Below are 27,986 nucleotides of genomic sequence, written 5' to 3'. Positions count from 1 at the left end.
GATTAATCAATTGTGATTAATTAATTTTTTGTCCCATAATTCTTCTCATTTTAATTCTCTTATCAACATGGTGAAGTGCATCGGCTTGCCTTGTGCAAATGATTTTTTATTGATAACAACATTGGCATATACACTGATCAAAACAGGACGATACAAAAAAAGAGCCTATAGTGCAATTAAACGACTGCTTTGAACAAATGTCATTTGAACATAGCAGTCAAAATGTATTACAAAATGTAATGTAATAATGTTTTGAGCCAAAGGAATTTTTTTTTTTTTTTTTTTTTTATAAAATAATTGCGTTATTCGCGCGATAAAAAATGTAACGCCGTTAAATTTGGTTTGCGTTAACGCCGTTAATAACGCGTTTAACTGACAGCTCTAGTAAATATTATAGCTGTCAATTAAACGCGTTATTAACGGCGTTAACGCTCCATGGCAATATATGAAGCTATGAGCATTGCGTTTTTTTTCCTTTGGCTCAAAACAAAGAAGCAGTAGCCTGACTGCTATGTTCAAATGACATTTGTTCAAAGCAGTCGTTTAATTGCACTATAGGCTCTTTTTTTGTATCGTCCTGTTTTGATCAGTGTATATGCCAATGTTGTTATCAATAAAAAATCATTTGCACAAGGCAAGCCGATGCACTTCACCATGTTGATAAGAGAATTAAAATGAGAAGAATTATGGGACAAAAAAATCAAGGGATATTTAGCATAGAAAAATAATTTGCGATTAATCGCGATTAATTAGAGTTAACTATGACATTAATGCGATTAATCACGATTAACTATTTTAATCGCTTGACAGCTCTAGTAAATATACATACAGAATATCTAAACAAATATATAATGGAGATTCAGAAACACATTTTGTGCAATAAATATGTATATAACCATTTTTATAAAGAACAGCATGAGGGGTTGGAGATGTCCAATAATGATTGTTTGTCAGTACGACTCAAGCTATGGAGACATCGTGTCTGTTCTTACTTGAGGGAACATGAGGGTTGTACCACTCAGAGCGTGGAGGTTGCAGAGCAGGCGGGAGGGACGAAGAGGGAAAGCAACAGCACACCATCAGACGAGGACTACTTGGTACACGACTGCTGAGAACTCTTTGGTCTCGCTGAAAGGTGGTAAGTAATTCAAAGCGTGCTTGTTTTTTTATCCGGGGGATTCTGTGATTGTTTAGTTGTGTTAATTGAATTATTATCTAATGCATGTCCGCTGAAAACATTTATCAGGTTGCATACCTTCATTTGTTTTCTGTTTTTAAGTGTTTTTTTTCATGCATATTGCAATTCGCTTTCTAACTACAGATTAATCCGTTGTTTTTTTAATGCCTGAACCCATCCTGTATCTTTCTAAATTGTGAATTGCCATTTACCGAATTGAATCCAATGACAATGAGTTTGAAAAACACTCAAACTGTATATTTTTCTTTAATTGTCAGTTAAACCCTTTCTCTTGTGAGGCATGCTGAGTAGGTTTTGTCTTTAACACTGAAGGAATGTCTGCTCTCTGTTCCCACTCCTACTAAATGTATGCATACCGCTGTTCAATGCTCCTTAGATACTGTATATAAAAAGGTAAAGAGTCTCCCCCCCACCGCTAGGTGTACTCAATAAAACGGTAACAGCAAAGTTACAATCTGGTTTAAATGTACGGGGGATTCCCCTCTGCACCACCCCCTTCACAACACAATTTCTTCAAAGTAGACCCTGTGTATTGTGGCAATAGAGGCCATGCATCACATTTTCTGAAAATGATGCTAGGTCCATCAGATCCATTAGTATGGGTTAGGGATAGGGTTAGGGTTAACCCTATCCCTATGGATTATAAGATTATCTTATTAGCTTTATTTATCACTAGAGGAAGAAAATAATAATTCAGGAGTCAAAGCAGCAGGCCCGGTTCCAGAACAGAATGCCTTGGGGTGCATCTGAGATTAAAGGGGGTGCACCAGTACTATAGGCCTACTAAAACCAGCTATCCAGCTTCAGTTCAGACTTCGATTTTTTACACACAGGCCTTTCCTACCATAGACAAGCACTTCTGCGTAGTTCTACTGACATGTTGGGACAACAAACAATTACTGCTTAAAAGATGGTATCATATCACGTCTTGTGATGTGGAGAACATTTCAGCTGCAACATTAGCTTATTGATATCTTAAATAGCTTTGAATATGAGATAGGTTTTTGATATGTGTGATGTGTGAGGTGTAAAAAAGAACAGAATTCTCTAAAAAAATATGTGACTGCAATTCAAAAATAACGTTTATTTTTTATAAATTGTGGCAGGATATTTGACATAACAAATAATTGTACATTGCCACTTAAAAATAAAATAGATTTTAGCTGAACAAGGAAAGAACACTTTCAGACTTTGAACTTTGAACAAAAAGTAATCAGTATAATAAAGTTAACACGATTGTAAATAAATACAATAAAAATAAATATTGGTTCTCATGAACATAATACATTTAATACATGTATTGGATATCCAACGGATATCCAACGGATATATAACTGTTGCTGCCGAAGAAGTTCAACGTCACTACCTTGCGCACCATATGCCCCTTTCACACCGCCGCAAAATCGGGGCCGGTTCCGGGCCAGTTCGGAGCTAGGGCCAGGGCTTTGGTTTCACACCGCCAAAGAACCGGCTCCGGCCCCTAAAAACCGGTTCAACTCTGGCCCCACTTTAGAGCTGGGCTAGAACTAGAACCGCTTTTACGCCGGGGGCGTACGGAGTTATCCGTACCTTCATAAACAGGAAGACCAACGAAGACCGGCATTTTTTAAAACACCGAAGTAAACAATGGACGTGAATCCGTGTATGGTTCTTTTTTGTTTTTCCTGATTTTGTTTTAAATCGGAATATTCAAAGAACGAACCATACACGGATTGAATCGAAGACGAAATTCTTGTTGTGTTTGAAACTGGCGCGAGGGTTCTTCTGCGCGCCTATTGTGTGGTGGTTCAACGCGTCAACGCGTCAACGCGGCTAGATGAGTCCATGTCCATGCAAGTGAACGGAGCGTTCCCTCATCGTCATAACTATCAAACCAAACATCCTTCACATTCACCGAGCGAACATTATGAAAGTAAAATGCACATTTCTCGCTAAAAATGTTTCCATAAACGCATTTGATGGCGTAACTATGTTACTATTTCCACCCAGAATAAAGAAAGATGTCGGCCGTATGCTTCTGTCCAAGCTCACTAGCCGAGACGTTTGCAGTGACGTCATGACGTTGCTCACGCCGGCTCCATGGCTGGCTCTGGCCGGTGTGAAACCAACCGGTTCTTAACTGGGGTAAGGCTGGAACCAGTTTGGAACTGGCCCTAGCACCAGCCCGGAACTGGCTCTCGGTTCTTTTTGGTGTGAAAGCGGCAATAGATATACTATATGGGTGCGTGCATTTTGCACACGACGCCGGCATGACACACGATGCCGGCCAGCGGCCAATCACAGCAGCGCTGATATAGAGCGACAACATTGCGACCTCGAGTGTGATATTGCTTTATACAACAGTTATACTAGTAAAATTTACTGTTAATAATAATAATTGACAATAGATTGTGATTTGTTTGGTATTTAATCATATAAACGAATGAAATTGCTTCCGGCAACAAAAATAGATCACCACTGAGCGGTCAGATGCCGCTTTCACACCAAAAAGAACCGAGAGCCAGTTCCGGGCTGGTGCTAGGGCCAGTTCCAAACTGGTTCCAGCCTTACCCCAGTTAAGAACCGGTTGGTTTCACACCGGCCAGAGCCAGCCATGGAGCCGGCGTGAGCAACGTCATGACGTCACTGCAAACGTCTCGGCTAGTGAGCTTGGACAGAAGCATACGGCCGACATCTTTCTTTATTCTGGGTGGAAATAGTAACATAGTTACGCCATCAAATGCGTTTATGGAAACATTTTTAGCGAGAAATGTGCATTTTACTTTCATAATGTTCGCTCGGTGAATGTGAAGGATGTTTGGTTTGATAGTTATGACGAAGAGGGAACGCTCCGTTCACTTGCATGGACATGGACTCATCTAGCTGCGTTGGCGCGTTGACGCGTTGAACCACCACACAATAGGCGCGCAGAAGAACCCTCGCGCCAGTTTCAAACACAACAACAACAATTTCGTCTTCGATTCAATCCGTGTATGGTTCGTTCTTTGAATATTCCGATTTAAAACAAAATCAGAAAAAACAAAAGAATCATACACGGATTCACGTCCATTGTTTACTTCGGTGTTTTAAAAAATGCCGGTCTTCGTTGGTCTTCCTGTTTATGAAGGTACGGATAACTCCGCCCCCTGCCCCCGGCGTAAAAGCGGTTCTAGTTCTAGCCCAGCTCTAAAGTGGGGCCAGAGTTGAACCGGTTTTTAGGGGCCGGAGCCGGTTCTTTGGCGGTGTGAAACCAAAGCCCTGGCCCTAGCTCCGAACTGGCCCGGAACCGGCCCCGATTTTGCGGCGGTGTGAAAGGGGCAACAGTGATGTTGGATGCTCATATCTCAACGGTATTTAATGGAAATTGTCACAAGTTTCATTACAATTTGTTTTGTGAGCAAGTATTTTATTATTTTTATCATATTTATCTAATTTTTTTTTTTTTTCAATTGAGGGTGCAAACATTTTTTTGGGGGGTGCAATGCATGCTTATGCACCCCCGTAGAACCGGGCCTGCAAAGCAGCATTCGAAATGAGAATGAAACACTGGAGAGGTAACAGGCTAAGGGAGTATATAGCCAAACAAATATTATTGAGAATATTATAAAATACGTGCTATATTTATGAAAGAGTAAATTATGATTTCTTTCAATAATATAAATATGTATACCGTCTACCAATAAATAGCTTTAGTTTTAAATCACCTCGATATAAATATACATTTCTGAATATTAATTAATTTATGAGTCCATACAGGATTCAGTAGTTTAGGGTAAATAATATGTAACAGACATACAGGTCTTAAAGTCCCCGTATGGGGCCCACATGGCGAGGCAAAGACGGAGGTAAAACATCTGCAGCAGCTATTTGCATATTTGGACCTGAGCCTCTTAAGGAACTCCACAGCTTCTGAAGTAGGGCAGCTGTATGCTCATTTTAATGGGGATTTTCATTTGCCTGAATTCAAAAGCTGGATTTCCTTAGTGTGCTTCAACTTGCATCTCTTGCCGTAGGAATCGAGTTGGAAAGCCTGACAAATCTAAAGTGAGTTCTATGTCTCTAAGTCCTATAAACATACACATCAATAAGATCCATTTAAGCGTCCATTGCACCTTAACACAACATTGTAAGGAAACTATAAATTACCCTGGAATGTCAAAATCTCTATAACTACCCATCTTCATATACCACCTCACACATATAGAAGCAAATGTGGGGCTGAATTGTGAGTATGTTGCATGGAACAACATTATGAGGGAAGCCAAACAGATGAGCACCTGGCTAGGGGCCAGTGTGGACAGACACAAGGCCTTTCATGTAATCCCTTCAAATGCCAAAAGGAGTCCTAATTTAATTGCATGTTGTGGTTTGTATTGTTGCATGAAGACTGACGTGGCGAAGGAGTAATATGAGTGTGTCTAGAAGTGTAGACTCTCATGCTTATTGATACGGAGAGAGGTGTTATGAACTAATTGGACACCTGGGATGGACTCTTAGGAATGACAGCAAACTCAACGGGGGATCCAGGAAGTTGGTCAACTCAAGTGACATTCAACATCTTTAATTGCTTACACTCCCTGTGTCTCCTTGAGGGCAGAAGCAGAAGGCATGAACCAGTCTAGAGAGTTCAGCTTTGTGTTTTCCTGCAATGTCAGCCCAAGTACCGAACTCGACATCGGAGTCACCCAGAGTGAGCCATTGGCCGTTGCTGTTCCCATGACGATATTCTACAGTACCATCTTCTTGCTCGGAGTGAGAAAGCAACAACCTTATTTTAAGAAGTAACATTGAAGCCATGTTGTCATGAATTGTTATGAAGGGGATACTGTTCTTCTCTCCAGGTGTTCTTCAACGGTTTGAGCCTACTGACTCTGGTTGCGGACGCTCATATGAGGACCAGTGCTATCCGTCTCTATCTCATCAGCCTGGTCTTGTCTGGTACGGACTGTTTGTCTGAGTATATGTGATGCTTAGCATCCTGAATAAGCCACACTGCAGTGATGACAAGCTGGGAACAGTGTCTCTCTGTGGGACATCACAGGTCGTTTATCCAATTGATCCCCGTGCGTCAAATACACCACAGTCATTCGTGTGCCCAGTGACATGCATATGAAGCCTTCCCTTGTCAGTCCATCTAATCCTTCCGCCCATTCGTCTTTCTCTACATCCATCCGTCCGTCCGTCCCACGCCTATCCCTCCCTCGGCCGCCCCAGACATCCTCCAGTTGCTGACGGTGCCGGTGACGGTGTATCGCTACTACTGGGAGAGCTACCCCTGGAGGCTGGGCCACGTCCTCTGCAAGGCCTACTTCATGATGCGGCAGATGTACTGCGCCAGCACCAGCTGGGTCATCACGGCCTTCACCGCGGAGCGCTACGCCGCTATCTGCCACACCATGTGGTCCGTGTCCAGCCTCAAGGTATCAGCCCCGTACACCGCTCCCCGGCCCGGGGACGGGCGTTGACTGACTGGTGTGTCGCTGTAGGCTGTCGCCTCTCTTCAATATCGTTAGCGTCATAGCTTGGTTGGCTAAGTCACATTTTGGCCAAATTGTGATATCTAACCTAACTGTACTCTGCTGATGCCGCTGATTCACTGTGCCTCATTGGCTGAATCCTAAGCCAATCAGAGTGCTTTAATTCAACATAATCACTATCTGCCTAAGTCATCTATTTGACTTGGACATTTTTGACGCTAAATACAAGATGAACCTTAAAATATGAATTAGTCAATTATGCTACGTGGCTTACTCTATGTGTTATATTATATTTTTTAAGCAATGACCTCTGGCTTTATGTGACTTTGAGGTTGGCCAGGGGGAAATTACATTGAAGCAAAAGGAGCTTTAGATTCAGCCACAAGAATCAGGACTGCTTTAATGTTGAAATGATGTATGATTAGGACTGAATATCCGTGGTGTCCGCGTGGCTCTGTGAAGTCCTCCTCTGTAGTAAGTCAGATCTCCCCCAGCAGTACCGCCGGCCGTGTCTGCTGTGGGTGTGGATCATCTCCCTGCTGTCGGCCGTGCCCTTCGCCCTGGTGTACGGCCAGGCTCGCGTCTGCATCCTCAACTACACAGCTGCCACGCCCGAGGACGCCCTGCACGTCTCCACCATGTGTGAGATGAGGGAGCCCGACCCCGCCCACATCTACAAGGGAGCCCTGCTACTCAGAGCCAGCCTCTTCTTCCTGGTGAGGCCAGACTGATTCAGCCCCTTATCCTCTTCTCCCTGGTGAGGCCAGACTGATTCAGCCCCTTATCCAAGCCTCTTCTCCCTGGTGAGGCCAGACTGATTCAGCCCCTTATCCAAGCCTCTTGTAGAATGTTGGTGTTTTAGTGTCTCTCTTTTGTTCACATTTCTAGTCTAGGAACAGGCAAGGGCCTCTCATACTAATGCAAGGTGTTATCCCCAACATTCTGCCATTGTTATGTTTCAACGAGGTTGAACCGACCTGGTCCTCCGGGACATGGCCAGGGCCACCTTATCAAGGCTGAGAGTGCGTCTGTTCACGTGTTATTCATGTATCCCCTTTTTGTATAAAACTCGCCCCAACCCTTTGGTTCGAGGAGTAGAGGGTTTCGACAGCCAAGGAGCAAGTCATCGACCACCGGGTCCACTATAGATTATTCAACCTAAGTCTGTATCTCGCTGTATTCCTGGAAAATAAACCATCTATTCAACCCTCTAATCCAACCTGTCAAGCTGCTTTGATTTCGACTTCAAGAATTACTACTACGACTGAAAATACACAACGCAGAGTCTGTCCGAACAGTTTAGAAATAAACTGAAATCTAACACTCTTCTCCCTGGTGAGGCCAGACTGATTCAGCCCCTTATCCAAGCCTCTTCTCCCTGGTGAGGCCAGACTGATTCAGCCCCTTATCCAAGCCTCTTCGTCCTGGTGAGACCAGACTGATTCAGCCCCTTATCCAAGCCTCTTCTTCCTGAGACCAGACTGATTCAGCCCCTTATCCAAGCCTCTTCTTCCTGGTGAGACCAGACTGATTCAGCCCCTTATCCAAGCCTCTTCTTCCTGAGACCAGACTGATTCAGCCCCTTATCCAAGCCTCTTCTTCCTGGTGAGACCAGACTGATTCAGCCCCTTATCCAAGCCTCTTCTTCCTGAGACCAGACTGATTCAGCCCCTTATCCAAGCCTCTTCTTCCTGGTGAGACCAGACTGATTCAGCCCCTTATCCAAGCCTCTTCTTCCTGGTGAGACCAGACTGATTCAGCCCCTTATCCAAGCCTCTTCTTCCTGAGACCAGACTGATTCAGCCCCTTATCCAAGCCTCTTCTTCCTGGTGAGACCAGACTGATTCAGCCCCTTATCCAAGCCTCTACTTCCTGAGACCAGACTGATTCAGCCCCTTATCCAAGCCTCTTCTTCCTGCGGAGACCAGACTGATTCGGCCCCTTGAAGGGCACGAGTCATTGTTGGAGAAATGGAGGGACTCTGCCTGTTGAATGTGTAAAAGGCTGCTTGTTCCACCATCAAGGTTGGACAATTAAGAAGATTACTGGACAGGGAATTAGTTTCACACAGTGCCAGACAGCTTTCATGAGTGCAGTCGTCTAGCTATTAGATGTCCAAAGCTTGCACCCCCCCCCCCCCCCCCAAATTGAGACCTGAATCAAAGAGGAAACATTTGCATTGTAATACAATGCTACGTCGTTTTCTTTTTTAACACATTTTTATGTCCGATATGTGGACCGATTCTTAATATTTGTTGAGAGTGGAGCCTGGGCGAGTGCTTGATGGATTATCTGGGGCCCTTCAGGTTCCGCTGGTGGTGATCTCCACCCTGTACCTGCTGATCCTGCTTCACCTGAGGAGGAACAGCCGTCAGAGGAAGACCCTGGGCCTCACCCAGACCGACCGGGAGGCCAGCAGAGGCGTGCAGTGTCATAAGAACGGAAAGTTACTCTCCAATGAGAAGAGGGCTCTAAGGCTCATGGGTAAGGAGGAGGAGGAGGGTCACCGTGTTTGGGAAGCGATGGTGTGCAAACAAAAAAAATGAACCAATTAAAAAAAAATCTCACACAATCATTCATCAAGTCAATACCACTCACTGGTGAGCCCATCACTGAGCTGGACTGATACCAGTGGTCATGCGTAATTCATTTTGTGATAACGGTCTTTGTGTGTTCATCACTGGGCGTCCAGGCGCTGTGTTGGTGGCGTTCTTCGTCTGTAACTTCCCGGACATGGCGTCGTCGCTCATGCAGGTGTACGTGGAGGTGTGGTCGGACCGGGTCCTCTCCGTCTACACGGTGCTCAAGTCCTACCTGGCGCTGCCGCTGTGGTACATCAACAGCGCCCTGGACCCGCTGCTCTTCTGCATCTCCTCCTGCACCTTCCGCCGGGCCTGCCTGCGGACGCTGCGCCGCCTGCGCCCCCGCTGCCACCGCCCCCCCGCCCGGGGCCGGGGGGGCGGGGGCAGCAGGGCCGGCCTGGGGCAGAGGAGCTCAAGCGGGGGGGCCGGGAGCGCCACGGGCCGAGAGAGGAGCGAGGGTGTGTGTTCTGGAGAGAGGCAGCTCAGCGCGGGCTACGGGGCCCACGCACGTCGAGGCCCTGGGGAGGGGGGGGCGGAGGAGGTGATGCTGTGAGGAGGTGGGGTCGTCGTCGTCCCCCCCAGCTGATGAGGTGCCCCCCCCCCCCAGCTGAGGGTCTGATGCTGTGAGGAGATGGGGTCCCCCCCCCCAGCTGAGGGGGGGATGCTGTGAGGAGGTGGGGTCCCCCCCCCAGCTGAGGGGGTGATGCTTTGAGGAGATGCCCCCCCCCCCCTAGCTGGTGTTGTAGTTTGCTGCTGAAGGCCTGGCTGGTTGCCCCCCCCCCCCCCTCCTGGTGTTGTAGTTTGCTGCTGAAGGCCTGGCTGGTTGCCCCCCCCCCCCCCCCTCCTGGTGTTGTAGTTTGCTGCTGAAGGCCTGGCTGGTTGCCTCCCCCCCCCCTGGTGTTGTAGTTTGCTGCTGAAGGCCTGGCTGGTTGCCCCCCCCCCCCTCCTGGTGTTGTTGTTTGCTGCTGAAGGCCTGGCTGGATGCCCCCCCCCCCCCAGGTGTTGTAGTTTGCTGCTGAAGGCCTGGTTGGTTGCCCCCCCCCCCCCGTCCTGGTGTTGTAGTTTGCTGCTGAAGGCCTGGCTGGTTGCCCCCCCCCCCCTCCTGGTGTTGTAGTTTGCTGCTGAAGGCCTGGTTGGTTGCCTCCCCCCCCCCTAGCTGGTGTTGTAGTTTGCTGCTGAAGGCCTGGCTGGTTGCCCCCCCCCCCTCCTGGTGTTGTAGTTTGCTGCTGAAGGCCTGGCTGGTTGCCTCCCCCCCCCCCCCCTAGCTGGTGTTGTAGTTTGTTGCTGCTGAAGGCCTGGCTGGTTGCCTCCCCCCCCCCCCCCCTAGCTGGTGTTGTAGTTTGTTGCTGCTGAAGGCCTGGTTGGTTGCCCCCCCCCCCCCCCCCCCTAGCTGATGTTGTAGTTTGTTGCTGCTGAAGGCCTGGTTGGTTGCCCCCCCCCCCTAGCTGATGTTGTAGTTTGTTGCTGCTGAAGGCCTGGCTGGTTGCCCCCCCCCCCCCCCCTAGCTGATGTTGTAGTTTGTTGCTGCTGAAGGCCTGGTTGCCTCCCCTCTCCTCCCAGGCCCCTCTGCGTCTGTGCCAGTGATGTGATAGCATCGTTTTACAGGTATTGAGATAATGTTGCCTTTAAGTTCATAATTGACCATTTAAGACGTAAGTTGGCAAATTTTTCGATGTCAAGGTAGAAGATTGATGTATGTATTAAATAAAATCAATGTTTTATGTGTTTTTGTGATATGAGCATTTGAGTGGTAAAAAGCTATTTTGTATCTCAACCAGACATCCAAAGTCTACATTTTTAAAACAAACATATACAAAACATATGTTTTTGTTTTATGTTTTGTGAAAACATTTGACCATTTTCTCTGTATTTTCACATTTAGATGTTTTCCATTTAATAATCCATTTAAAAAAAGGACAAACAACACCTCAAACCAGTCACAAACAGTACGAATGAAATAGAATGAAACTACAGATAATGACACTAACTATTTCAATGCCACCAAGATTACTGTGTCATCATGTATAGCCTAACCTAACCCACCAAATTAATATTTAATGTTGAGTACATTTTTGTGTTGTAAATAAATGTGTGGCCCTAAATAGGGCAAATAAATTGAAATTGTGGCCCTATTGTCTTTGGTAAACTATTTCAGCAGAAGATGGACGCCCCAGTTAGGTGACCTCTGACAAACCAAGCAGTCTAGCAGTCTGTTCGTTTTAAAGCCACATGGATTAAACGGTTCCACTCCGTGTTTTACGTGAACGCTTTAGCCAATAGTAAAGTAGGGGCGTGGCCAGCGCAAAACAGCGGAAGATTCGAATCGAAGATGGCAGCCAAAAACTATACCCACAACATAAACAATAGCAAACACGACAGAAGGTAAGAGATTGTGTCCCGATTATGTCGATCATACGCGTTTAAAAGTCAACTGCACCACTTGAACTAAATATTTGGTTATTTCGCCCAGCATTATTAGATAAAGGATTATCCTAGCTCAATTTGAGCTGCGGACAGTTTGACGGGTACGCTAACTTGGCTAACTCAAATAGCTTGTTGGTAATGGAGTACATGGTCGATCCGGCCACAGTTTAGGTTTGGCTGCAGGGCTAGTTTCTACAGTCGGGTCTGTTTCCGTTCCCCGTTAAACTCTCCTGATCTTACCCTTGTTAAAACCAACAGGGGTACGGTGTGCAGTGTTGTGATCAGTCAGGAGGCGTCGGGCTCCGGCAAGCCCGTTATCTTCAATCCGGACTTCTTCGTGGAGAGGTTGAGACACGACAGACCGCAGGCCTTTGCGGACATAGTTCTCAGTAATATCACTCGTCTCATCGACCTGCCCGGCGATGAGTTCGCCCAGCTCACAGGAGACACTGAGCCGAGGCTGCCCTCCCACAACGGGTTCCTACGCTCCTTCAATTTCCTCAAGCGAAAAGGTAGAAACCTTGAATTAATAACCCCTGCCTGATACGTATTACCAAACAGCATATTTGGGCTACACTAAATGGTTAATTGTTTGTCATCGACATGTTTAATGACACTGGTCAAACTATTTTGGAAAGAAGTATTGAAGAATGTATTGGAAGCCTAACGAGTCTTTGACATAGGCTTATCATTCATTACTGAATCCTCCTCCCTGATGTAAAGCTATTGAAACAGTTCCTACTTCAGAGCCCGCTCTAATAATGTCAAATTCCAGCTAAAGGGTGAAGGAAGACCATAGCAATTCCAATGCAGTTATTCGGAATGTGCTGTCTTTCAGATAAAGGACTGGTTTTTGGTGCTCCTCTGACTGAAGAGGGGATATCTCAGATCTATCAGCTCATTGAATATCTGAGCAAAAGTAAGTACTGATATTAGGGTTTTAAAACATTTGTAAGATACTGAAAGGCCGGTCGGTCATCTCATCAATATTTTATTTTTAAATGTCAAATTCGGACTATATTATGCGGTTGGAGTTTGTACTACAAAGTCAAAGAATGACGTCTTCCTCTCTGTAGTAACTTGTAATGCTGAGTCAAAGTTTGAGCACACAGCGTTTTTTCAGAAGCCGCTGACGTACTCTGCTGAAAATAGAAGCTGAGCACATCCTTACAGTTAAATATTTACGAGAAAGCACTTCTGCCGGGCCTCTTTCATTCGCTGTGTGTGTGTGTGTGTGTGTGTGTGTGTGTGTGTGTGTGTGTGTGTGTGTGTGTGTGTGTGTGTGTGTGTGTGTGTGTGTGTGTGTGTGTGTGTGTGTGTGTGTGTGTGTGTGTGTGTGTTGCCGTCACGGTTCTCCCCGGTTCTCTAACCCTCTGTCGGGCCCCCTCCCTCCAGACCTCCACGTGGAGGGGTTGTTCCGGGTCCCGGGCCACAGCCTGAGACAGGCGGCCCTCAGGGAGATGTTGAACTCTGGAGCAGAAATAGACCTGGAGACCGGGGACTTCCACCCCAACGACGCAGCCACCCTGCTCAAAACCTTCCTGGGAGAGCTGCCGGAGCCCCTGCTGACGCATCGCCACTATCACGCCCACCTGAAGATCGCTGGTATGCTCACACATAGTCAACCACGTTCAGTGGATTAGGATTGAAAAGCACACTTTGAACTCACAGGATTGTCAGCCAACCAATATCATGTCAATTAAGTTCTATATTCTTCTCCGATTTTGACCTTCAACGGCAACATATTTGTATGGAGTTATTAACAAGATGAGGGTTTGGAGGATTCGGTACATTTTCATTGCATAGGAATGCATTGAAAAGAAGTAAGTAGTTGGGCAGAGGTTTGGGCAGTTAATATGTGGTAGAAAGCTAAAAGATTGATTTACAGGGTTGCCACGGCGTCTTCTGACCACCAAGCCAGAGCAGATCAGAGTTTACAATAATAAATAGTTAGTATTTCCTGGGTGTATACATGTATATAATAAGGCCATTCATTTAGTTCCCTCCCAGTTTCTGGGAGCTGAGACTAAGTCCCTCCGCGCGCGCTTCTCCTCCACTCCTGCCGCCTAAGCCTTATTTTGGGCCTGGAAAAACCTGAACTGGTCCTTGAAAAGTGCTTGAAACGTATCATTACCAAAGAGTGGTAACCCCGGATTTAAGTCCTTGTTTTCGTGGGTCTCTTTTCCCAGAACGCACTCTGTTTGACGAGCAAGGGAACAAGACGGATGTTCCCGACAAGGAGCGTCAGATCGAGGCCTTCCAGCTGCTCTTCATGCTGCTGCCGCCGGCCAACCGCAGCCTGCTGAAGCTGCTGCTGGACCTGCTGTACCACACCGCCCGCAACCAGCACGCCAACAAGATGTCCGCCATCAACCTGGCCACCATGTTCGCCCCGCACATCATCTGGCCCAAGAACGTAGGGCGCCTGCGGGTTCTTTGGTCTCGATATGTCTGTAGTCTAAAGATATGGCTAACGGTCATGGGTTGTCTGAAAGGTGATGCTTTTATAAAACAACTTATCGGACCATGTTAAGGAAAACTTGTTTAAGAAAACACAAAGCAGCACCCTTCCATTATTTCTTTATTTCTTTACATGTCGCTCCCCCTTTTTGAAACACTTTTTCAGTGTTATTTCCAACTATAAATATGCAATAATTTTCCAGAAATGGATTGTGCTCATTATTATTATAGTACTGTTCTTGTCATTTGTTACAGGTGACGGCCAACGATCTGCAGAATAACATCAAGAATCTCAATAACGGCATAGCGTTTCTTATCAAGCACTCCCAGAAACTGTTCAGGGTGAGTACTCAGAATCGTTCCTTCATTTGTTTTCTTACCATGTCATGTTGACAATAATAATTTAATGGCACGACTTATGCCTTTCAATTATTATCTAAAATATTTTAAAACAAGATTTGACTGTATTAACGCTTCACATGATTTCCTATTATTTGAGTGGCCATTTGCGACTAGTTGGATCATAAATCCCAGTATAATATTTTCAACCTTGTTTAGCCGGATTTGTGATTTGTATTGTGGTGGTTCACATCAAATATTGACCCTGTTGGTGCACGTACAGGGAAGGGAAATCTTTTGAACAAATAGATTTATATTACCTGCGTTGGGTTTAAAATATTCTCATTATGTTCCTAAGCCCCCTGACTAAAATAGCTGAATGCCAAGTGGTCTTGTTTCCATGGTTACATGTGGATGGGGTATAATTTACATTTTAAACGTTCCCAGTTGGCCCAACTTTAAAACAGTGGCTATTTGATTGGTTGTCAAACTACCATCAAACGACCCCAACATGGAGAATATTCTCACCACAGTTAAATAACAGTCAGTGTTGACCCAATTCACAGGAGTGGTTCAATACAAAAGGCCATCAGACTGGAGCCTTCAAAAGCCAGAGTGCAGCGCTCTCCTGAAGCAGAACTGATTTGACACCAATTCACTCTCATGCCTTAAGTGTGATTTTTGTTGTTCTTGTGTAAATTACAGGCTCCTGCTTATGTGAAGGAATACGCCCGAGCATATTTCACCGGCTCGAACACCCTTCAGTCAAAGGTCAGTGAGCCTGCAACGTGAAGCCCATTTCCCTTTCCACTAAGTAGCCATCCTCCATTTGAAGTGAATTCAACATCATTCATTCATTCATTCATTTCTCCAGGTCCCACTCATTATTTGTATACATCTATGTTACGACTGCACTACTACAATGTTAGAGACGTAGTGGCACCATTAGCCTGCGAGTCCTTATACTGTTTCATAATGAAGGTCAGTCTGGCCTAATTGAGTTCCAAATATGGCTGCCCATCAAATGAAATATAATAATAATAATATAAATGACACTCTGGCTCTCTTATCGCCCTGGCGCTTCTGGTTGGAAGTAAAGCAGAAACACATTGTCCTCTGAGAAAAGAGGACAATGCACATTTATTTTAATCTCTAATCTAATCTCTAACATCGTTTTCTGTCTGTTGCGGATTAAACCGCTTGTGATTGCTCCGTAGATTTCTACTTACCTTAGGCGCACCCAGGGTCTTCTTTACATGTTTAATTAACCCCCCCCCTGAGCTCGGGTCGGACCTCTCCTTGGAGAGCCTCAGTGCGCCGGGGCTGGTCTGGGAGCACCGCAGCGTGGGCGCACCCAGACCAGGGCGCACCCAGACCAGGGCGCACCCAGACCAGGGCGCACCCAGACCAGGGCGCACCCAGACCAGGACGCACCCAGACCAGGGCGCACCCAGACCAGGGCGCACCCAGACCAGGACGCACCCAGACCAGGGCGCACCCAGACCAGGGCGCACCCAGACCAGGGCGCACCCAGACCAGGACGCACCCAGACCAGGACGTCCTCAGGGGGGCGGGGCATCGCTGGCTCACTGTCTCACCCCCAACGCCCCCCACTGTCTCACCCCCAACGCCCCCCACTGTCTCACCCCCCAACGCCCCCCACTGTCTCACCCCCCAACGCCCCCCACTGTCTCACCCCCAACGCCCCCCACTGCCTCGCCCCCCACTGTCTCACCCTCAGACCCCCCCCCAGTGTCTCACCCTCCAACCCCCCCCCCACTGTCTCACCCTCAGACCCCCCCCCAGTGTCTCACCCTCCAACCCCCCCCCACTGTCTCACCCTCAGACCCCCCCCCAGTGTCTCACCCTCCAACCCTCCCCCAGTGTCTCACCCTCCAACCCCCCCCAGTGTCTCACCCTCCAAGGCCTCCCTGTCTCACCCTCCCTCCCTCTCTCCCTCCCCGGTCTCGCGGCGGCAGGACGACCTGTCTCTCTGCAGCTCTGGGGAGGTCTGCTTCAACACGCCCCCCCCCTCCCCCGGCCCCCCTGTCGGCCCGGGGCGGGGGGCCCCCAGGGGCCGGCTCTCCGGCGGGGGGGACCCCCCACACGGAGCACGCCCTCAGGGAGCTGCACCAGCAGATCTGCAGCCTGCCGGCCTCCGCCAAGAAGAAGAGGCTCGTCAGACAGGTGTGTGTGTGTGTGTGTTAGAGCTGTAGCGACGCGTCGATGAAGTCGACGCGTCAACAGGTTGGCGGCCCGTGCCGTAGCAGCACACCTCTCCCAAGTGGCCAAATTGGCCCGGCCTGGCCAGACTGGCCAGACTGGCCACACTCACACTGGCAGATTTGAGCACGGTGAGGTGTGAAAACGGCCACGGCCAGATGGCCTAGTGTGAGTGCACCCTTAAACACTCAGGAATGTCTGTACTGGGCACTGCACAGTGTTGGTTTTTGCACTGCATTTTTTTGATCTTTTGTGCATGAGAGATTTATGTTACTGTTACACTGAAAACAGGAATTTTATATTGTGTTAAACACTCAGGAATGTCTACTGTGCACAGTGTTTTTTTTGCACTACAACTTTTGAATTTTTTGAACAAGAGTTATGTTGGTACTGTGAAAGAGTAAATGGGCTGGCCTTTCATTTTGTATAACAGTGAAACAATTGTATTTATTTTATTTCGTGTAAAGCAGAAGGTTTTTTGCTGTGCAAAACTGTTGTTAAATAAAGTATATTATTAAGAATTCATCCAATTAGTCATTAGATTAGTCGACTAATCTATGAAATAATCGCCCGATTAATCGTTTAATAAATAATCGTTTACCCCAGCCCTAGTGTGTGTGTGTGTGTGTGTGTGTGTGTGTGTGTGTGTGTGTGTGTGTGTGTGTGTGTGTGTGTGTGTGTGTGTGTGTGTGTGTGTGTGTGTGTGTGTGTGTGTGTGTGTGTGTGTGTGTGTGTGTGTTGGGGCTGGGCCGTTAATACAATTTTGATCGCAAATTCGATTTTAGCGTCAAACGATCACAAAACTAATATGATCAAATTTTCGTTTTTTATTTTTATTTTAATTAAATGTAACAGGATGAGGGTACTGCTGGATACATATCGGTACATTATTTTAGATCTGGACATTTTCGTTTTGACCATTGTGTGTATTTTCTTTAAGGCAAATGTTCAGAGTTCTCAGTTCCAAAGAGTTCTGGAGAGAGACGCGCTGAATAAATACATCATGTTGCAAACTCACAAAGTAATCGTTTGAATAATCGTGATTCAATACTGACTATAATGGACCGGACCGGGCCGGGCCCTGCAGGGGGGCCGGGGGGCCGGGGGGCCGTCCATATGGACCAGAGACCGAAGCCCCTCCCTCCGGGTCTGGGCCCTGCAGGGGGGCCGGGGGGCCGAAGCCCCTCCCTCCGGGTCTGGGCCCTGCAGGGGGGCCGGGGGGCCGAAGCCCCTCCCTCCGGGTCTGGGCCCTGCAGGGGGGCCGGGGGGCCGAAGCCCCTCCCTCCGGGGCTGGGCCCTGCAGGGGGGCCGGGGGGCCGAAGCCCCTCCCTCCGGGTCTGGGCGTGTAACGCTTCGCTTGTCTCCCCTCCAGCTGGAGAAGCAGAAGCCGGGGACCCCCGCGCCGGACCCCCAGAGTCCCTTCAACAGGAAGCACCGGCGCTCACGCTCCTTCGGAGGCATCATCAAGGTACAGGCAGGAGACGCACGCCCGCACGCACGCACGCACGCACGCCCGCACGCACGGCCTCAGCCCGTTACCCTCCAGCGGGTCGGTCCCCCGGTCTCTGAGCCCCTCGGCCTCAGCCGTTACCCTCCAGTGGGTTAGGGTTAGGGTTAGGGCTAACCCTAACCCTAACCCTAACCCTAACCCTAACCTGTCCCCCGGTCTCTGAACCCCTCGGCCCGTTCCACTCCAGTGGGTCTGTCCCCCGGTCTCTGAGCCCCTCGGCCTCAGCCCGTTACCCTCCAGTGGGTCGGTCCCCCGGTCTCTGAGCCCCTCGGCCTCAGCCCGTTACCCTCCAGTGGGTCGGTCCCCCGGTCTCTGAGCCCCTCGGCCTCAGCCCGTTACCCTCCAGTGGGTCGGACCCCCGGTCTCTGAGCCCCTCGGCCTCAGCCCGTTACCCTCCAGTGGGTCGGTCCCCCGGTCTCTGAGCCCCTCGGCCTCAGCCCGTTACCCTCCAGTGGGTTAGGGTTAGGGTTAGGGCTAACCCTAACCCTAACCTGTCCCCCGGTCTCTGAACCCCTCGGCCCGTTCCACTCCAGCGGGTCGGACCCCCGGTCTCTGAACCCCTCGGCCTCAGCCCGTTACCCTCCAGCGGGTCGGACCCCCGGTCTCTGAACCCCTCGGCCCGTTACCCTCCAGCGGGTCGGACCCCCGGTCTCTGAGCCCCTCGGCCTCGGCCCGTTCCACTCCAGTGGGTCGGTCCCCCGGTCTCTGAGCCCCTCGGCCTCAGCCCGTTACCCTCCAGCGGGTCGGACCCCCGGTCTCTGAACCCCTCGGCCTCAGCCTGTTACCCTCCAGTGGGTCGGTCCCCCGGTCTCTGAGCCCCTCGGCCTCAGCCCGTTACCCTCCATTGGGTCGGTCCCCCGGTCTCTGAACCCCTCGGCCTCAGCCCGTTACCCTCCAGCGGGTCGGACCCCCGGTCTCTGAACCCCTCGGCCTCAGCCCGTTACCCTCCAGCGGGTCGGACCCCCGGTCTCTGAACCCCTCGGCCTCAGCCCGTTACCCTCCAGTGGGTCGGTCCCCCGGTCTCTGAGCCCCTCGGCCTCAAAAAGTGCCTGAAAAGTTTTTTCTAAACTTTTTGACTCGGGCCACAGAGCCGACAGAACAGACGGACCCACAATGCATTGCGCGAGCGCCTTATGCAAAGTCAATGAGGTCCGTCGACGGACAGAGGGGGTGTGAACACGGCGTGACTGCGGCGGACTGCAGCGTGAGTCCCTCGATTGGGCGACCGTGTGGCCTGGTGTGATGATAGGCCACGCCTCCTCCCTTAAGCGCCCCCCCAGAGGGTCTATTCGGTCGAAGAGGAGGAATATGGACCCCTGAGTGGAGGAGATAACATACATACGTATGTTATCAACGGGAAATGGCGTGATGCAGGCGAAGCTAAGGGAGGCTCAACATGCACTCCTCGTTGAATTATGAGGGTGGAGATTATCTAGCTTTGTTGTCATTAATTATTTCACTCAATTACTCACACCTAGTCAGTCCCGCTTACTGGGGGGCACCCTGTGATAGGGCTGCCAACGGATATTCAAAATGAGACTAATGGAATCTGAAAAAAAATTAAAAGCTGTGTTAGAATTAGGGATCGACCGATACAGATTTTTTAGGGCCGATACGATACCGATATTTTTTCATCAGCCTTAGCCGATACGCCGATACCGATATTTAGAGCCGATACTACTTTTTTTTTTTTTTTTTTTTTGCTCCCTCAATCATAAAAAATTACACTGATAACAAATGTTACAAGTCTCAATTAAAAAAAAGGAACACTTATTGAACTTCAATATAAAAAACTATTTAACAAATAGTAAAAACAGGTGAGGTAGAACAAGTAAAAAAAAAAAAATTGGGCGAAAATCGGCCGCGTATCGGCCGATACCGATATGTCATTCATGTTATTCTAACTAGGGATCGACCGATATATCGGTCGATCCCTAGTTAGAATAACATGAATGACATTCAGGGCATTTAGCAGACGCTTTTATCCAAAGCAACGTACAACCATTTATACCCACATTCACACTGCGAGGGCGGGGTCCACTATGCATAGCAATAGCCTGCTCCTCGTGGGCGGTTAGGGTGAGGTGTCTTCCTCGACCCCATTAAGAAATCATTTATCCGTCCATGCTGCAAGGGACAGCGCGTTCTCAGAGAGAGGGAGAGAGATTGGTCTGTGTTTTCTTTTTTTTTTACTCCAAAGGAATAATCAAACGTCATTTCTTTGGCCAAACCCTAGGAGACGGTGCCGACAGTATCTAAACTTTTTCGGTAACTAAATAAATAGATGGGTTCCAGGGTAAGCTTCTCCTTCCAAACGCCTTCATTCTTGGCACCATCAATTGTCTATTGGAGTCATGACCCCAGAGCTGCATTCCACCAGCCCAGGTGTTCAAACAGTGTCGTCCCCATGTTTGTGTCTATTGAACACACAGAGGAGGGTGTTGGGTAACCAGGCGTCAGCCGACAAGACCAACGGACGGCCGGGGTTGCCTGCAGACAGCCATGGGAAGGAGAACGCCATCTCTACAGGAGTGAGTATTACCGTTGACTACCCTCACCACTTCAGGAACGCAGCCAACGCTGTGACCCGAAGCCGCTTACGCTCAGTGAATCCTAGATACCAGTCAGTAAGGGGCAAGCCGGAGGGTAGGAACCTCACTATGGGATGCAGACATCGGGGATTGAACCCTGTACCTTTCAACGGAGCCTCAAACGACCTACCCCTGTCCTGCCCCCCATGCGGTAGATGGGTATTCAGTAGGGATGGGCGTGAGGAATCGATTACTCGAGTACTCCTCGTTACAAATGAACTCGGCTGGTGGACAGGCAAACTCGAGTTTGCATATACACACACACAAACAAAGTTTTCTGAAGCAAATGTATCAATTTTCTGTGCGGCGCCACTAACGCATGCCGTGGGCACAAAGCAAATGAAATGTATCAAATTTCCGTGTGCAGGCACGCCAGAATTCAAAAATTTAAGAGATGGCGGTTAAAGCAAAGCGCAGCAAAGAATTGAAATACTTTAAAGAAATAGGAGATCATGAGGTGAAATGTAAAATATGCCGAGCGAAATCGAGCTACCAGAGTACTACAAGTACTATGCGGCAACATATGCTCCTGAAACACAACGGTGAGTCCGGGAAAGCAGACCCGCAGCAACTAAGTGTGTCGGCTATTTTCACCGCTGCAAGACGCAGCTGTAATCCCGGCCGTGTAGAGAAGATCGCAACGCTGAGTATTTCCATAGTCCATTTGCTGCCGTTTTATTTGCACCTTTAAATTATTTGCCATGGTTAGGCTACTTGTTTCGTTTTTGTTTTTTTAAACCGTTACAGGCCTTGGTTCAACGTGATTTAAATTGTGAGACGCATATATATTTTTGTAAGGAAAATGTGTTTTGAACGTTTGCAAAAATAAATAATGAATACTCTGATAACTCTGACTGTTTTGATGGAGAATAAGCATTACATGTTTGGTTGGTAATATTGCCGTTCATCATCAGGCCTATTCCTGCTGCAGATGCGTTGCATTCTAAAAATAGATGTGTCTGTGAGTCAGTCCCCTCTTGTCCTCGGCCAGGCCAGGCAGCCAGGGTACACACTCCAAGCTTCCCATCATTGGCTGCATTAGCCCTCCCCTCCAGATTCACTTGGGAACAGAAACATAACTGTTCGAAATCGTTCCCTATTCACTCGCTCACTATTCCCTACATAGTGTTCATGATATAGTGCACTATACAGGGAACGAACAAACGAGAATTCGGACACTACGCTGAACATTTCTGAGACTCGTTTTTGCGGTTATTCATCTTCTTCTCCTCCGGAAAAACACGGCCGCATTGCATTGTGGTATACGGGAGTAACATGTAGGGGACATCGTATGTGCACTCAAATTTGGGGTATTTTAAGTGCACTATAAAGTGCATGAAATTAACCGCTGAAAATTCGAACACCAGTACAAAATGGCGAGCCCCCTGTGTAGTGCACTCTATCCGTGACAGGTCCGAACACAGCTAATGTGTCAGGCTTAATGGATTCAGCATGACACTAGCTCCCACCAAGATATATCTGTATTCAATCAACGCCTTTGAAAGGTCTTATTCTTTTTGAATGTACTGTGTCTGTAGGGTAGCTCAGTGGTCAGCTGATGCTGACGCGTTGCGTCTATAGAACCCTGAGGCGCTCATGGTTCCAGCTGTGCATTGTTGGCTAGGCTGGACTGTACGCAATTCACACATGTGCATTAATAGTTCCTTTCATTAGTCAGAAACCTATTTCTGAATAACAGACCATTAATCGCACTAGCAACCGAGTCCATTAGTGTGGAGCTCTCTGCTAGCCATCCATGATGTTACTTTCTTTTTATCCGACTCCTCTTTCCTGTTGTTTTGTCTCCTACTCTACAGCTCTCTTCTGTGCTACATGTTTGTACAGTACAGTGCTAGCCAGGTCTGAAATGACGTCAGCAAGATGGCTTCCATCACACTGGCATAAATGAATGAAAGATTCCCTTTGGCCACTTCAGCAGCTACTTGGGCCATGACCAATATTTCCCAGACTCCCTGGTCGAGCTCAGTGCGGGGATTCATCCGTCAGAAGATGGCCTCCGCACCAGAGTGCCGACGTTAATGTGTCTCTCTCTCCCTCTCTTCAGAAGACCTGCGCGGGGCCAGCGAAGGAGACCTCGGTGTGAGTGTGTGTGTGCGACGTGTGTGCGACAGTGGGCCTTTGTGTGTGCAACATTGGGCCTGTGTGTGTGTGTGTGTGTGTGTGTGCGACAGTGGGCCGGTGTGTGTGTGTGTGTGTATTTGTGTGGGCCTGTGTGTGTTTGTGTGGGCCTGTGTGTGTGTGTATGCGACAGTGGGGCTGTGTGTGTGTGTGTGTGTGTGTGTGTGCGACAGTGGGGCTGTGGGGGTGTGTGTGTGTGTGTGTGTGCGACAGTGGGGCTGTGGGGGTGTGTGTGTGTGTGTGTGTGCGACAGTGGGGCTGTGGGGGTGTGTGTGCGACTGTGGGGATGTTGCCACGTGGGTGCGTGGTGTGTCTTTTCCTCTGTCTTCATGCAGAGTTAATGAAGCTAGTGCGCGTCAGCCGGTCGGCTGTTCCTCGAGCCCTGCTGCTGTCTCTCAGCGGCTGAAGGAGACTCCCAGAGGCTTTTACGCTACACAAGTTCTGGTCTTGTTCTTTAAAGTTCAGTTATCAAAAGTGTAAAAAACAATATTCTTCAGGTGCAATGAAATATGCAGAATAAGATCATATGGCCTGGCTGTTGTGAGTATTTGGTGTAATCTACACAGGCCGTTAAACAGATTACAGATTTCTTTATTCTGCTGATAGACTGAAAAGCTAAGCCTTAACGAGAACATTTATGTTGAGATAGCCTATGCCTTTTTCTTTTAACGTTTACTTATTTAAGTGTTTACATTTTCTTTTTTTAATATATTTTCTTATTAGGCTACATTTATGAGGTTTAAATTCAGAAAGCTTTATGGGGTTAATATATAGTAAAGGTGGTGGGGGGTAGTGGATCAAGTGAAATAAGGTGAGGGAACAGGATGGTTTGTACTAGTATCAAATGGGACTGGATCTTTTTTTTTTATCCAAAGACAAAACTGTGATAAGCCCAAAACATTGTCTTAACGTTGCTGTTATACAATATATATTGTTTTGTTTGTTAAGTTTGTCTTTTCTACAGGCCTGGAATTGTGTGTGCCATTTCATATCTTGTTTTTTGGTAAATACCTTTTTGTTTATATTTGAGTTTTTATTTAGATTTTTCCTTGCCCATGGTTTTACCGTGGGGATCCGAGGTAAATATCTTTTTACTTAAAACCTGAACCCGAATGTGCTTTGAATTTGGAAACTGGTGTTGTTCAAATCTGACCATTGTTTGAGTTCTACTCTTTCAGTGCACATTTCCTTTCCATTTCTGTGAAATTCGAACACAGTGCTGAGGTTACTGAATATATGGCTAATGATCTTGTTCGCCATCATGCAGTGTAAAAGCTGCGCAAATGTGAAGCAATGCAAACCACTTTCATTAAAAGACATTAAGCCAATGTGTTTATTTACTAAACGGACCAAGCCACACGTTTTTTCAGCATCAAGATGAATTTAGTCTACAATCTATTGCCTATTTTGACCGATTTCTCACCCCTTATCCTTCTAGGTTACAATTATTTAGCGGTGATCTTGTTATTAATCCGCATTGGCAGTTTCCTTCTAAACCACAAGGTGGCACTGTTTATAAACAAATGCTCAAATTCCCGCTAAGGCTGTCTAAAACTATTGTTCTCAGGGCATGTTAAACACAACTCGCCATCTATCTCCATGAAAAAGGTTCAGATGTTTGTATTGACCTCTCCCTTGCTCTCTGTAAAACCCTTGTATTTGTTTGTGGCCATTGACGCCCCTTATAATTATCTTGTAGAACAGTCTGCATTATGCATTTTTTTTCTCATTGCGCATTAAAATATACCGTTGTAGTATGACTAAAGATGAATATATTCCAGACAATGGTCTATAGAGAGCCATTACATTTATTTCCTATATTCTTCATTTTCTTTATAGGCCGTTGTTAATTCAACTGTGTCCTACACTAGCTGTTTTTGCCAAAACATTCATTTATTTCAAATAAATTATTGACCATAAACTCCTAAGAAACTTTAAGTAGGTCTATTGCAGCCAATTGGGACAAAAACATGCAGTAAGAAAAAACAATTTCCCGTTTTTTTTTTATCATTTCAATTTACTTTCTGTGTATGATTTATCAGCAATAAAAACGAACTGAGGTCAAGTATGACTTGGATAAAAAAGACGGCGAGAAACAAAAAAATCTGACAGGGCAGTTTGCCACAACTGCAGGAATGCAATCGCTGTGTCATTATGGTATCCATGTCAATGCATGTTTGGAATTGTAAGTATATGTTGTACACATCTGTTCCTGTGGCCCGAGCTCTTGCTCAAGTTCCCTAAATACTCAACAGACAGCTTCCATGGCAGGACAGAGGGAATTGTTCTCTGAGTCGATGCAGTTTTAATTTAGCGTTCCTACCCCACATGGGCTCTCCATTGGCCTGTCTGACAAACTGTAATCAACAGTGCGTTATATGCTGTAAACACTGAAACCTCTAGAAAATATAAGGGCATTTTAAAATGAGCCTTCTAGTCCAAAGTCTCTTCCCCTATGCTGTATTTCATGATTATTCCGTCTGGTACTCTTTAAGGTGATGGCTGTGTTTTGTTTTAGAAGCCAACCAAAATAAATATGTGCCAGAGCCTCTTTGTGTTTGGCGTATTATAGAAGTGTGGTGAAAACAAATTAATGCATGCTTCCTCTGTCTACATCTTAACGTGGTTGTTTCTGTTGAGACTTATCTTTTTCCAATGCAGGTTTCTTAATGTGTCACACTGAAACACTGTAGCCAGTTAAATGTTAAAATTTTGTGAAAAGAGTACCAGCGTGTGTCCATCATCAAATGCAAACACAAACCTTGGTTTGTGTTTCTTGTTTGCATTGTAAAGCGCTGATACAGAGTCACACTACCCTGGTTATCAACATGACGTCAGACATAATACAGCAAATAACTTGGATGAGTGCTTACTCCTGTTGAGCTTTTTGCTCAATGAGAGAGCTTGCTTACTTGGTGATCAGTCCACCACCGGACCCCCACCGATACAATAGTGTTCATTCTTTAAGGTGGGACGTCCCCCTGCGTTGGGTTCCGTCCCCCTGCGTTGGGTTCCGTCCCCTTCCCGCGGGACCTGATGTTCTCCGTTCCGCTGCGTCCTTCTCGCGGGCTGATGGTAAAGCGGTCAACATGTCCTCCCTCACTTCCTCTCAGCGGCATGGCTGAGATTCCCCTGCATTGTGTTCTGGGTGCATTCCTCTCCCCGTGCACTGTGAGGAGCGTGCACGTGGGACCGGCCTCTCCTCCTCCTCCTCCCATTACCGCTAAACTCCAGCGTCTGCCCTTTAATTAGTCATTCATGGAAGTGAAGATCTATGCTGCTCTGACACTTTTACTGGCTCCCTGTGTGTGTGTGTGTGTGTGTGTGTGTGTGTGTGTGTGTGTGTTGGAGCGCGTGCATGTACCTGCATGTACAAATTAACATGTGTGTGTTTTAAGACGGGCAGAGGGGCATTCATCCTGTTCCACTTAAATCATTCCCACACACCTCCACTCTCTCGCTCTCGCTCTCGCTCTGTTTCTCTCTCGCTCTCTCTCACACTCTCTCTCAATATAATACAATTGCCAAACTTCATTGGCATGCCAAAGCAGGTGAAAAATTAGGTCAAAATATAAAACGTTAAATACCAAATATATATGCTTAGCAAGTATTAGAATATTCAATACTATGAACAGATAAGTTAAAGATACAATGTATTTCCAATCTGCAGGATATCTGCAATAGTGCAATCATTGAACAAACAGAAAAAGTGAAATTTCATATTAGCAAAGGTTAAAGACCAGTGGGATGATTCTTTTTATGGGAAGTCTCTCTGTCTATCTGTGTCTCTGTCTGTCTTTACCTTTATATGTGTATAGAAAACCAGTGGTTTAGACCTTTCTACTACCAGACTATGACTTTTTTTGCCAAACTTGTTTGTGTTGTGTGCTCGATGTCTATATCCGATAGCCATTCCAGTTCTTCTGCGTCAACTTGTCTTAAAGAACATTTTAAATGGACGCTTCTGAATTCTGGTGTGGAGTTTCTAACGGCAAAGTGAAACCAAAGCAGTTTCCCTGATGCAGCCTGTGTGTTTGTGTGTGTGTGTGTCTGTGTGTGTGTGTGTCTGTGTCTGTCTGTGTGTGTGTGTCTATCTGTGTGGGCTCTGAGTCCAACTACACTCACACTCACTCATCATTTATGCCAGCCTTTCCCCTCTAGGGGCTTAGGTGTTGATTCCTTTCTTCCTCAAAGGATACTCCTTACCCACACACATACACACACACACACACATTCTCCCTCAGGGCTATGGTTAGGTCTCTCACTGGGGGTGGTGGTGGGGGTGGGGGCGTTCGGAGGAGGGAGGGAGGGAGGGTGATAAAGAGAGAACGGGCAGAGAGGATGAGATGAAGCCACTCAGGTTTATATTGTTAATAGAGTGAAGACAATGGAATCCACCTCCTCCAGGCCAGCCTCACTTTACACCGTGTTCTGGAGCAGGGGCTAGGAGGGTGAGTGTGTGTGTGTGTGTGTGTTCTCGCGTGTGCTTGTGTGCGTGTGTGTGTGTGTGTGTGTTTGTGTATATGAGAGAGAGAGAGAGAGAGAGAGAGAGATTGTGGGCAGGGGGGAGGTTAAGGGTGGTGCTGTAGTGGGGGGGGGGGGGGGGGGGGGCTGAGCAAAGAGGGAGAGGTGTGGGGGAGGGGTGGAGTCGAGAGGGTTGGGGGGTTCTGCTATTTGTAGATCCCTCTGATGGATGACTGGTGTGTGTGTGTGTGTGTGTGTATATGTGAATGAGGGAGGGAGGGAGGGAGGGAGGGAGGGAGGGAACGAGGCTGGGTTCTTTCTGCTCCTTCCTTATTCCCTCTCTTCAGGCGAGCGGAGCAGCACAGAGCGAGAGCAGCGAGCAGCGCAGCAACTCCCACAACACAGGAGCAGAGTTTGAAGGAGCGCCGTGCGACGAGAGGAGGAGAGAAGTCTTTTGTATTTGAAACAACTGAAAGGAAGTCACTGAATTAAACCTGCAGCCAGACGTTTAGAGACCCGTCAGAAAAAAAAGGATTTTTCTATTTTTCCCCTCAGTCAAGAAGATAACAGTGTTTATTGTTCGCTTTTGTCAGATTTCAT

General features: G+C 47.5%; 2 protein-coding genes across 4 annotated transcripts; both read left to right on the top strand.

Moving 5' to 3' along the window:
- The first annotated feature begins 780 nt into the window (after positions 1–780).
- Positions 781–10,033, top strand: LOC115559576 (pyrokinin-1 receptor). 3 transcript variants are annotated; one of them, XM_030378451.1, is made up of 7 exons: positions 781–1,138; positions 5,775–5,929; positions 6,019–6,115; positions 6,392–6,597; positions 7,152–7,370; positions 8,961–9,138; positions 9,347–10,033. In XM_030378451.1, exons 1-7 carry the CDS (start codon positions 1,003–1,005, stop codon positions 9,787–9,789), a joined length of 1,434 nt encoding a protein of 477 aa, XP_030234311.1. In that variant the 5' UTR covers positions 781–1,002; the 3' UTR covers positions 9,790–10,033. The 3 variants fall into 3 exon arrangements, with proteins under 3 accessions (XP_030234311.1, XP_030234310.1, XP_030234312.1); XM_030378450.1 differs by having other exon boundaries at positions 7,149–7,370; XM_030378452.1 differs by having other exon boundaries at positions 1,054–1,138; positions 5,770–5,929; positions 7,149–7,370.
- A 1,505-nt stretch (positions 10,034–11,538) lies between these two features.
- On the top strand, positions 11,539–23,066 carry LOC115559577 (rho GTPase-activating protein 19-like). The gene is given in 12 exon segments (XM_030378453.1): positions 11,539–11,618; positions 11,919–12,172; positions 12,499–12,579; positions 13,056–13,265; positions 13,850–14,076; positions 14,376–14,462; positions 15,165–15,230; positions 16,439–16,468; positions 16,470–16,646; positions 18,055–18,150; positions 20,625–20,723; positions 22,849–23,066. Coding segments are annotated over 12 exon segments (1,419 nt in total). The 5' UTR covers positions 11,539–11,565; the 3' UTR covers positions 22,888–23,066.
- The last annotated feature ends 4,920 nt before the right edge of the window (positions 23,067–27,986 follow it).

Source organism: Gadus morhua, chromosome 15 (genome assembly GCF_902167405.1).
Source record: "Gadus morhua chromosome 15, gadMor3.0, whole genome shotgun sequence".
Lineage (NCBI taxonomy): Eukaryota > Metazoa > Chordata > Actinopteri > Gadiformes > Gadidae > Gadus > Gadus morhua.
The sequence above is the reverse complement of the archived record's forward strand: the minus strand, read 5'-3'. Positions and strand labels throughout refer to the sequence as shown.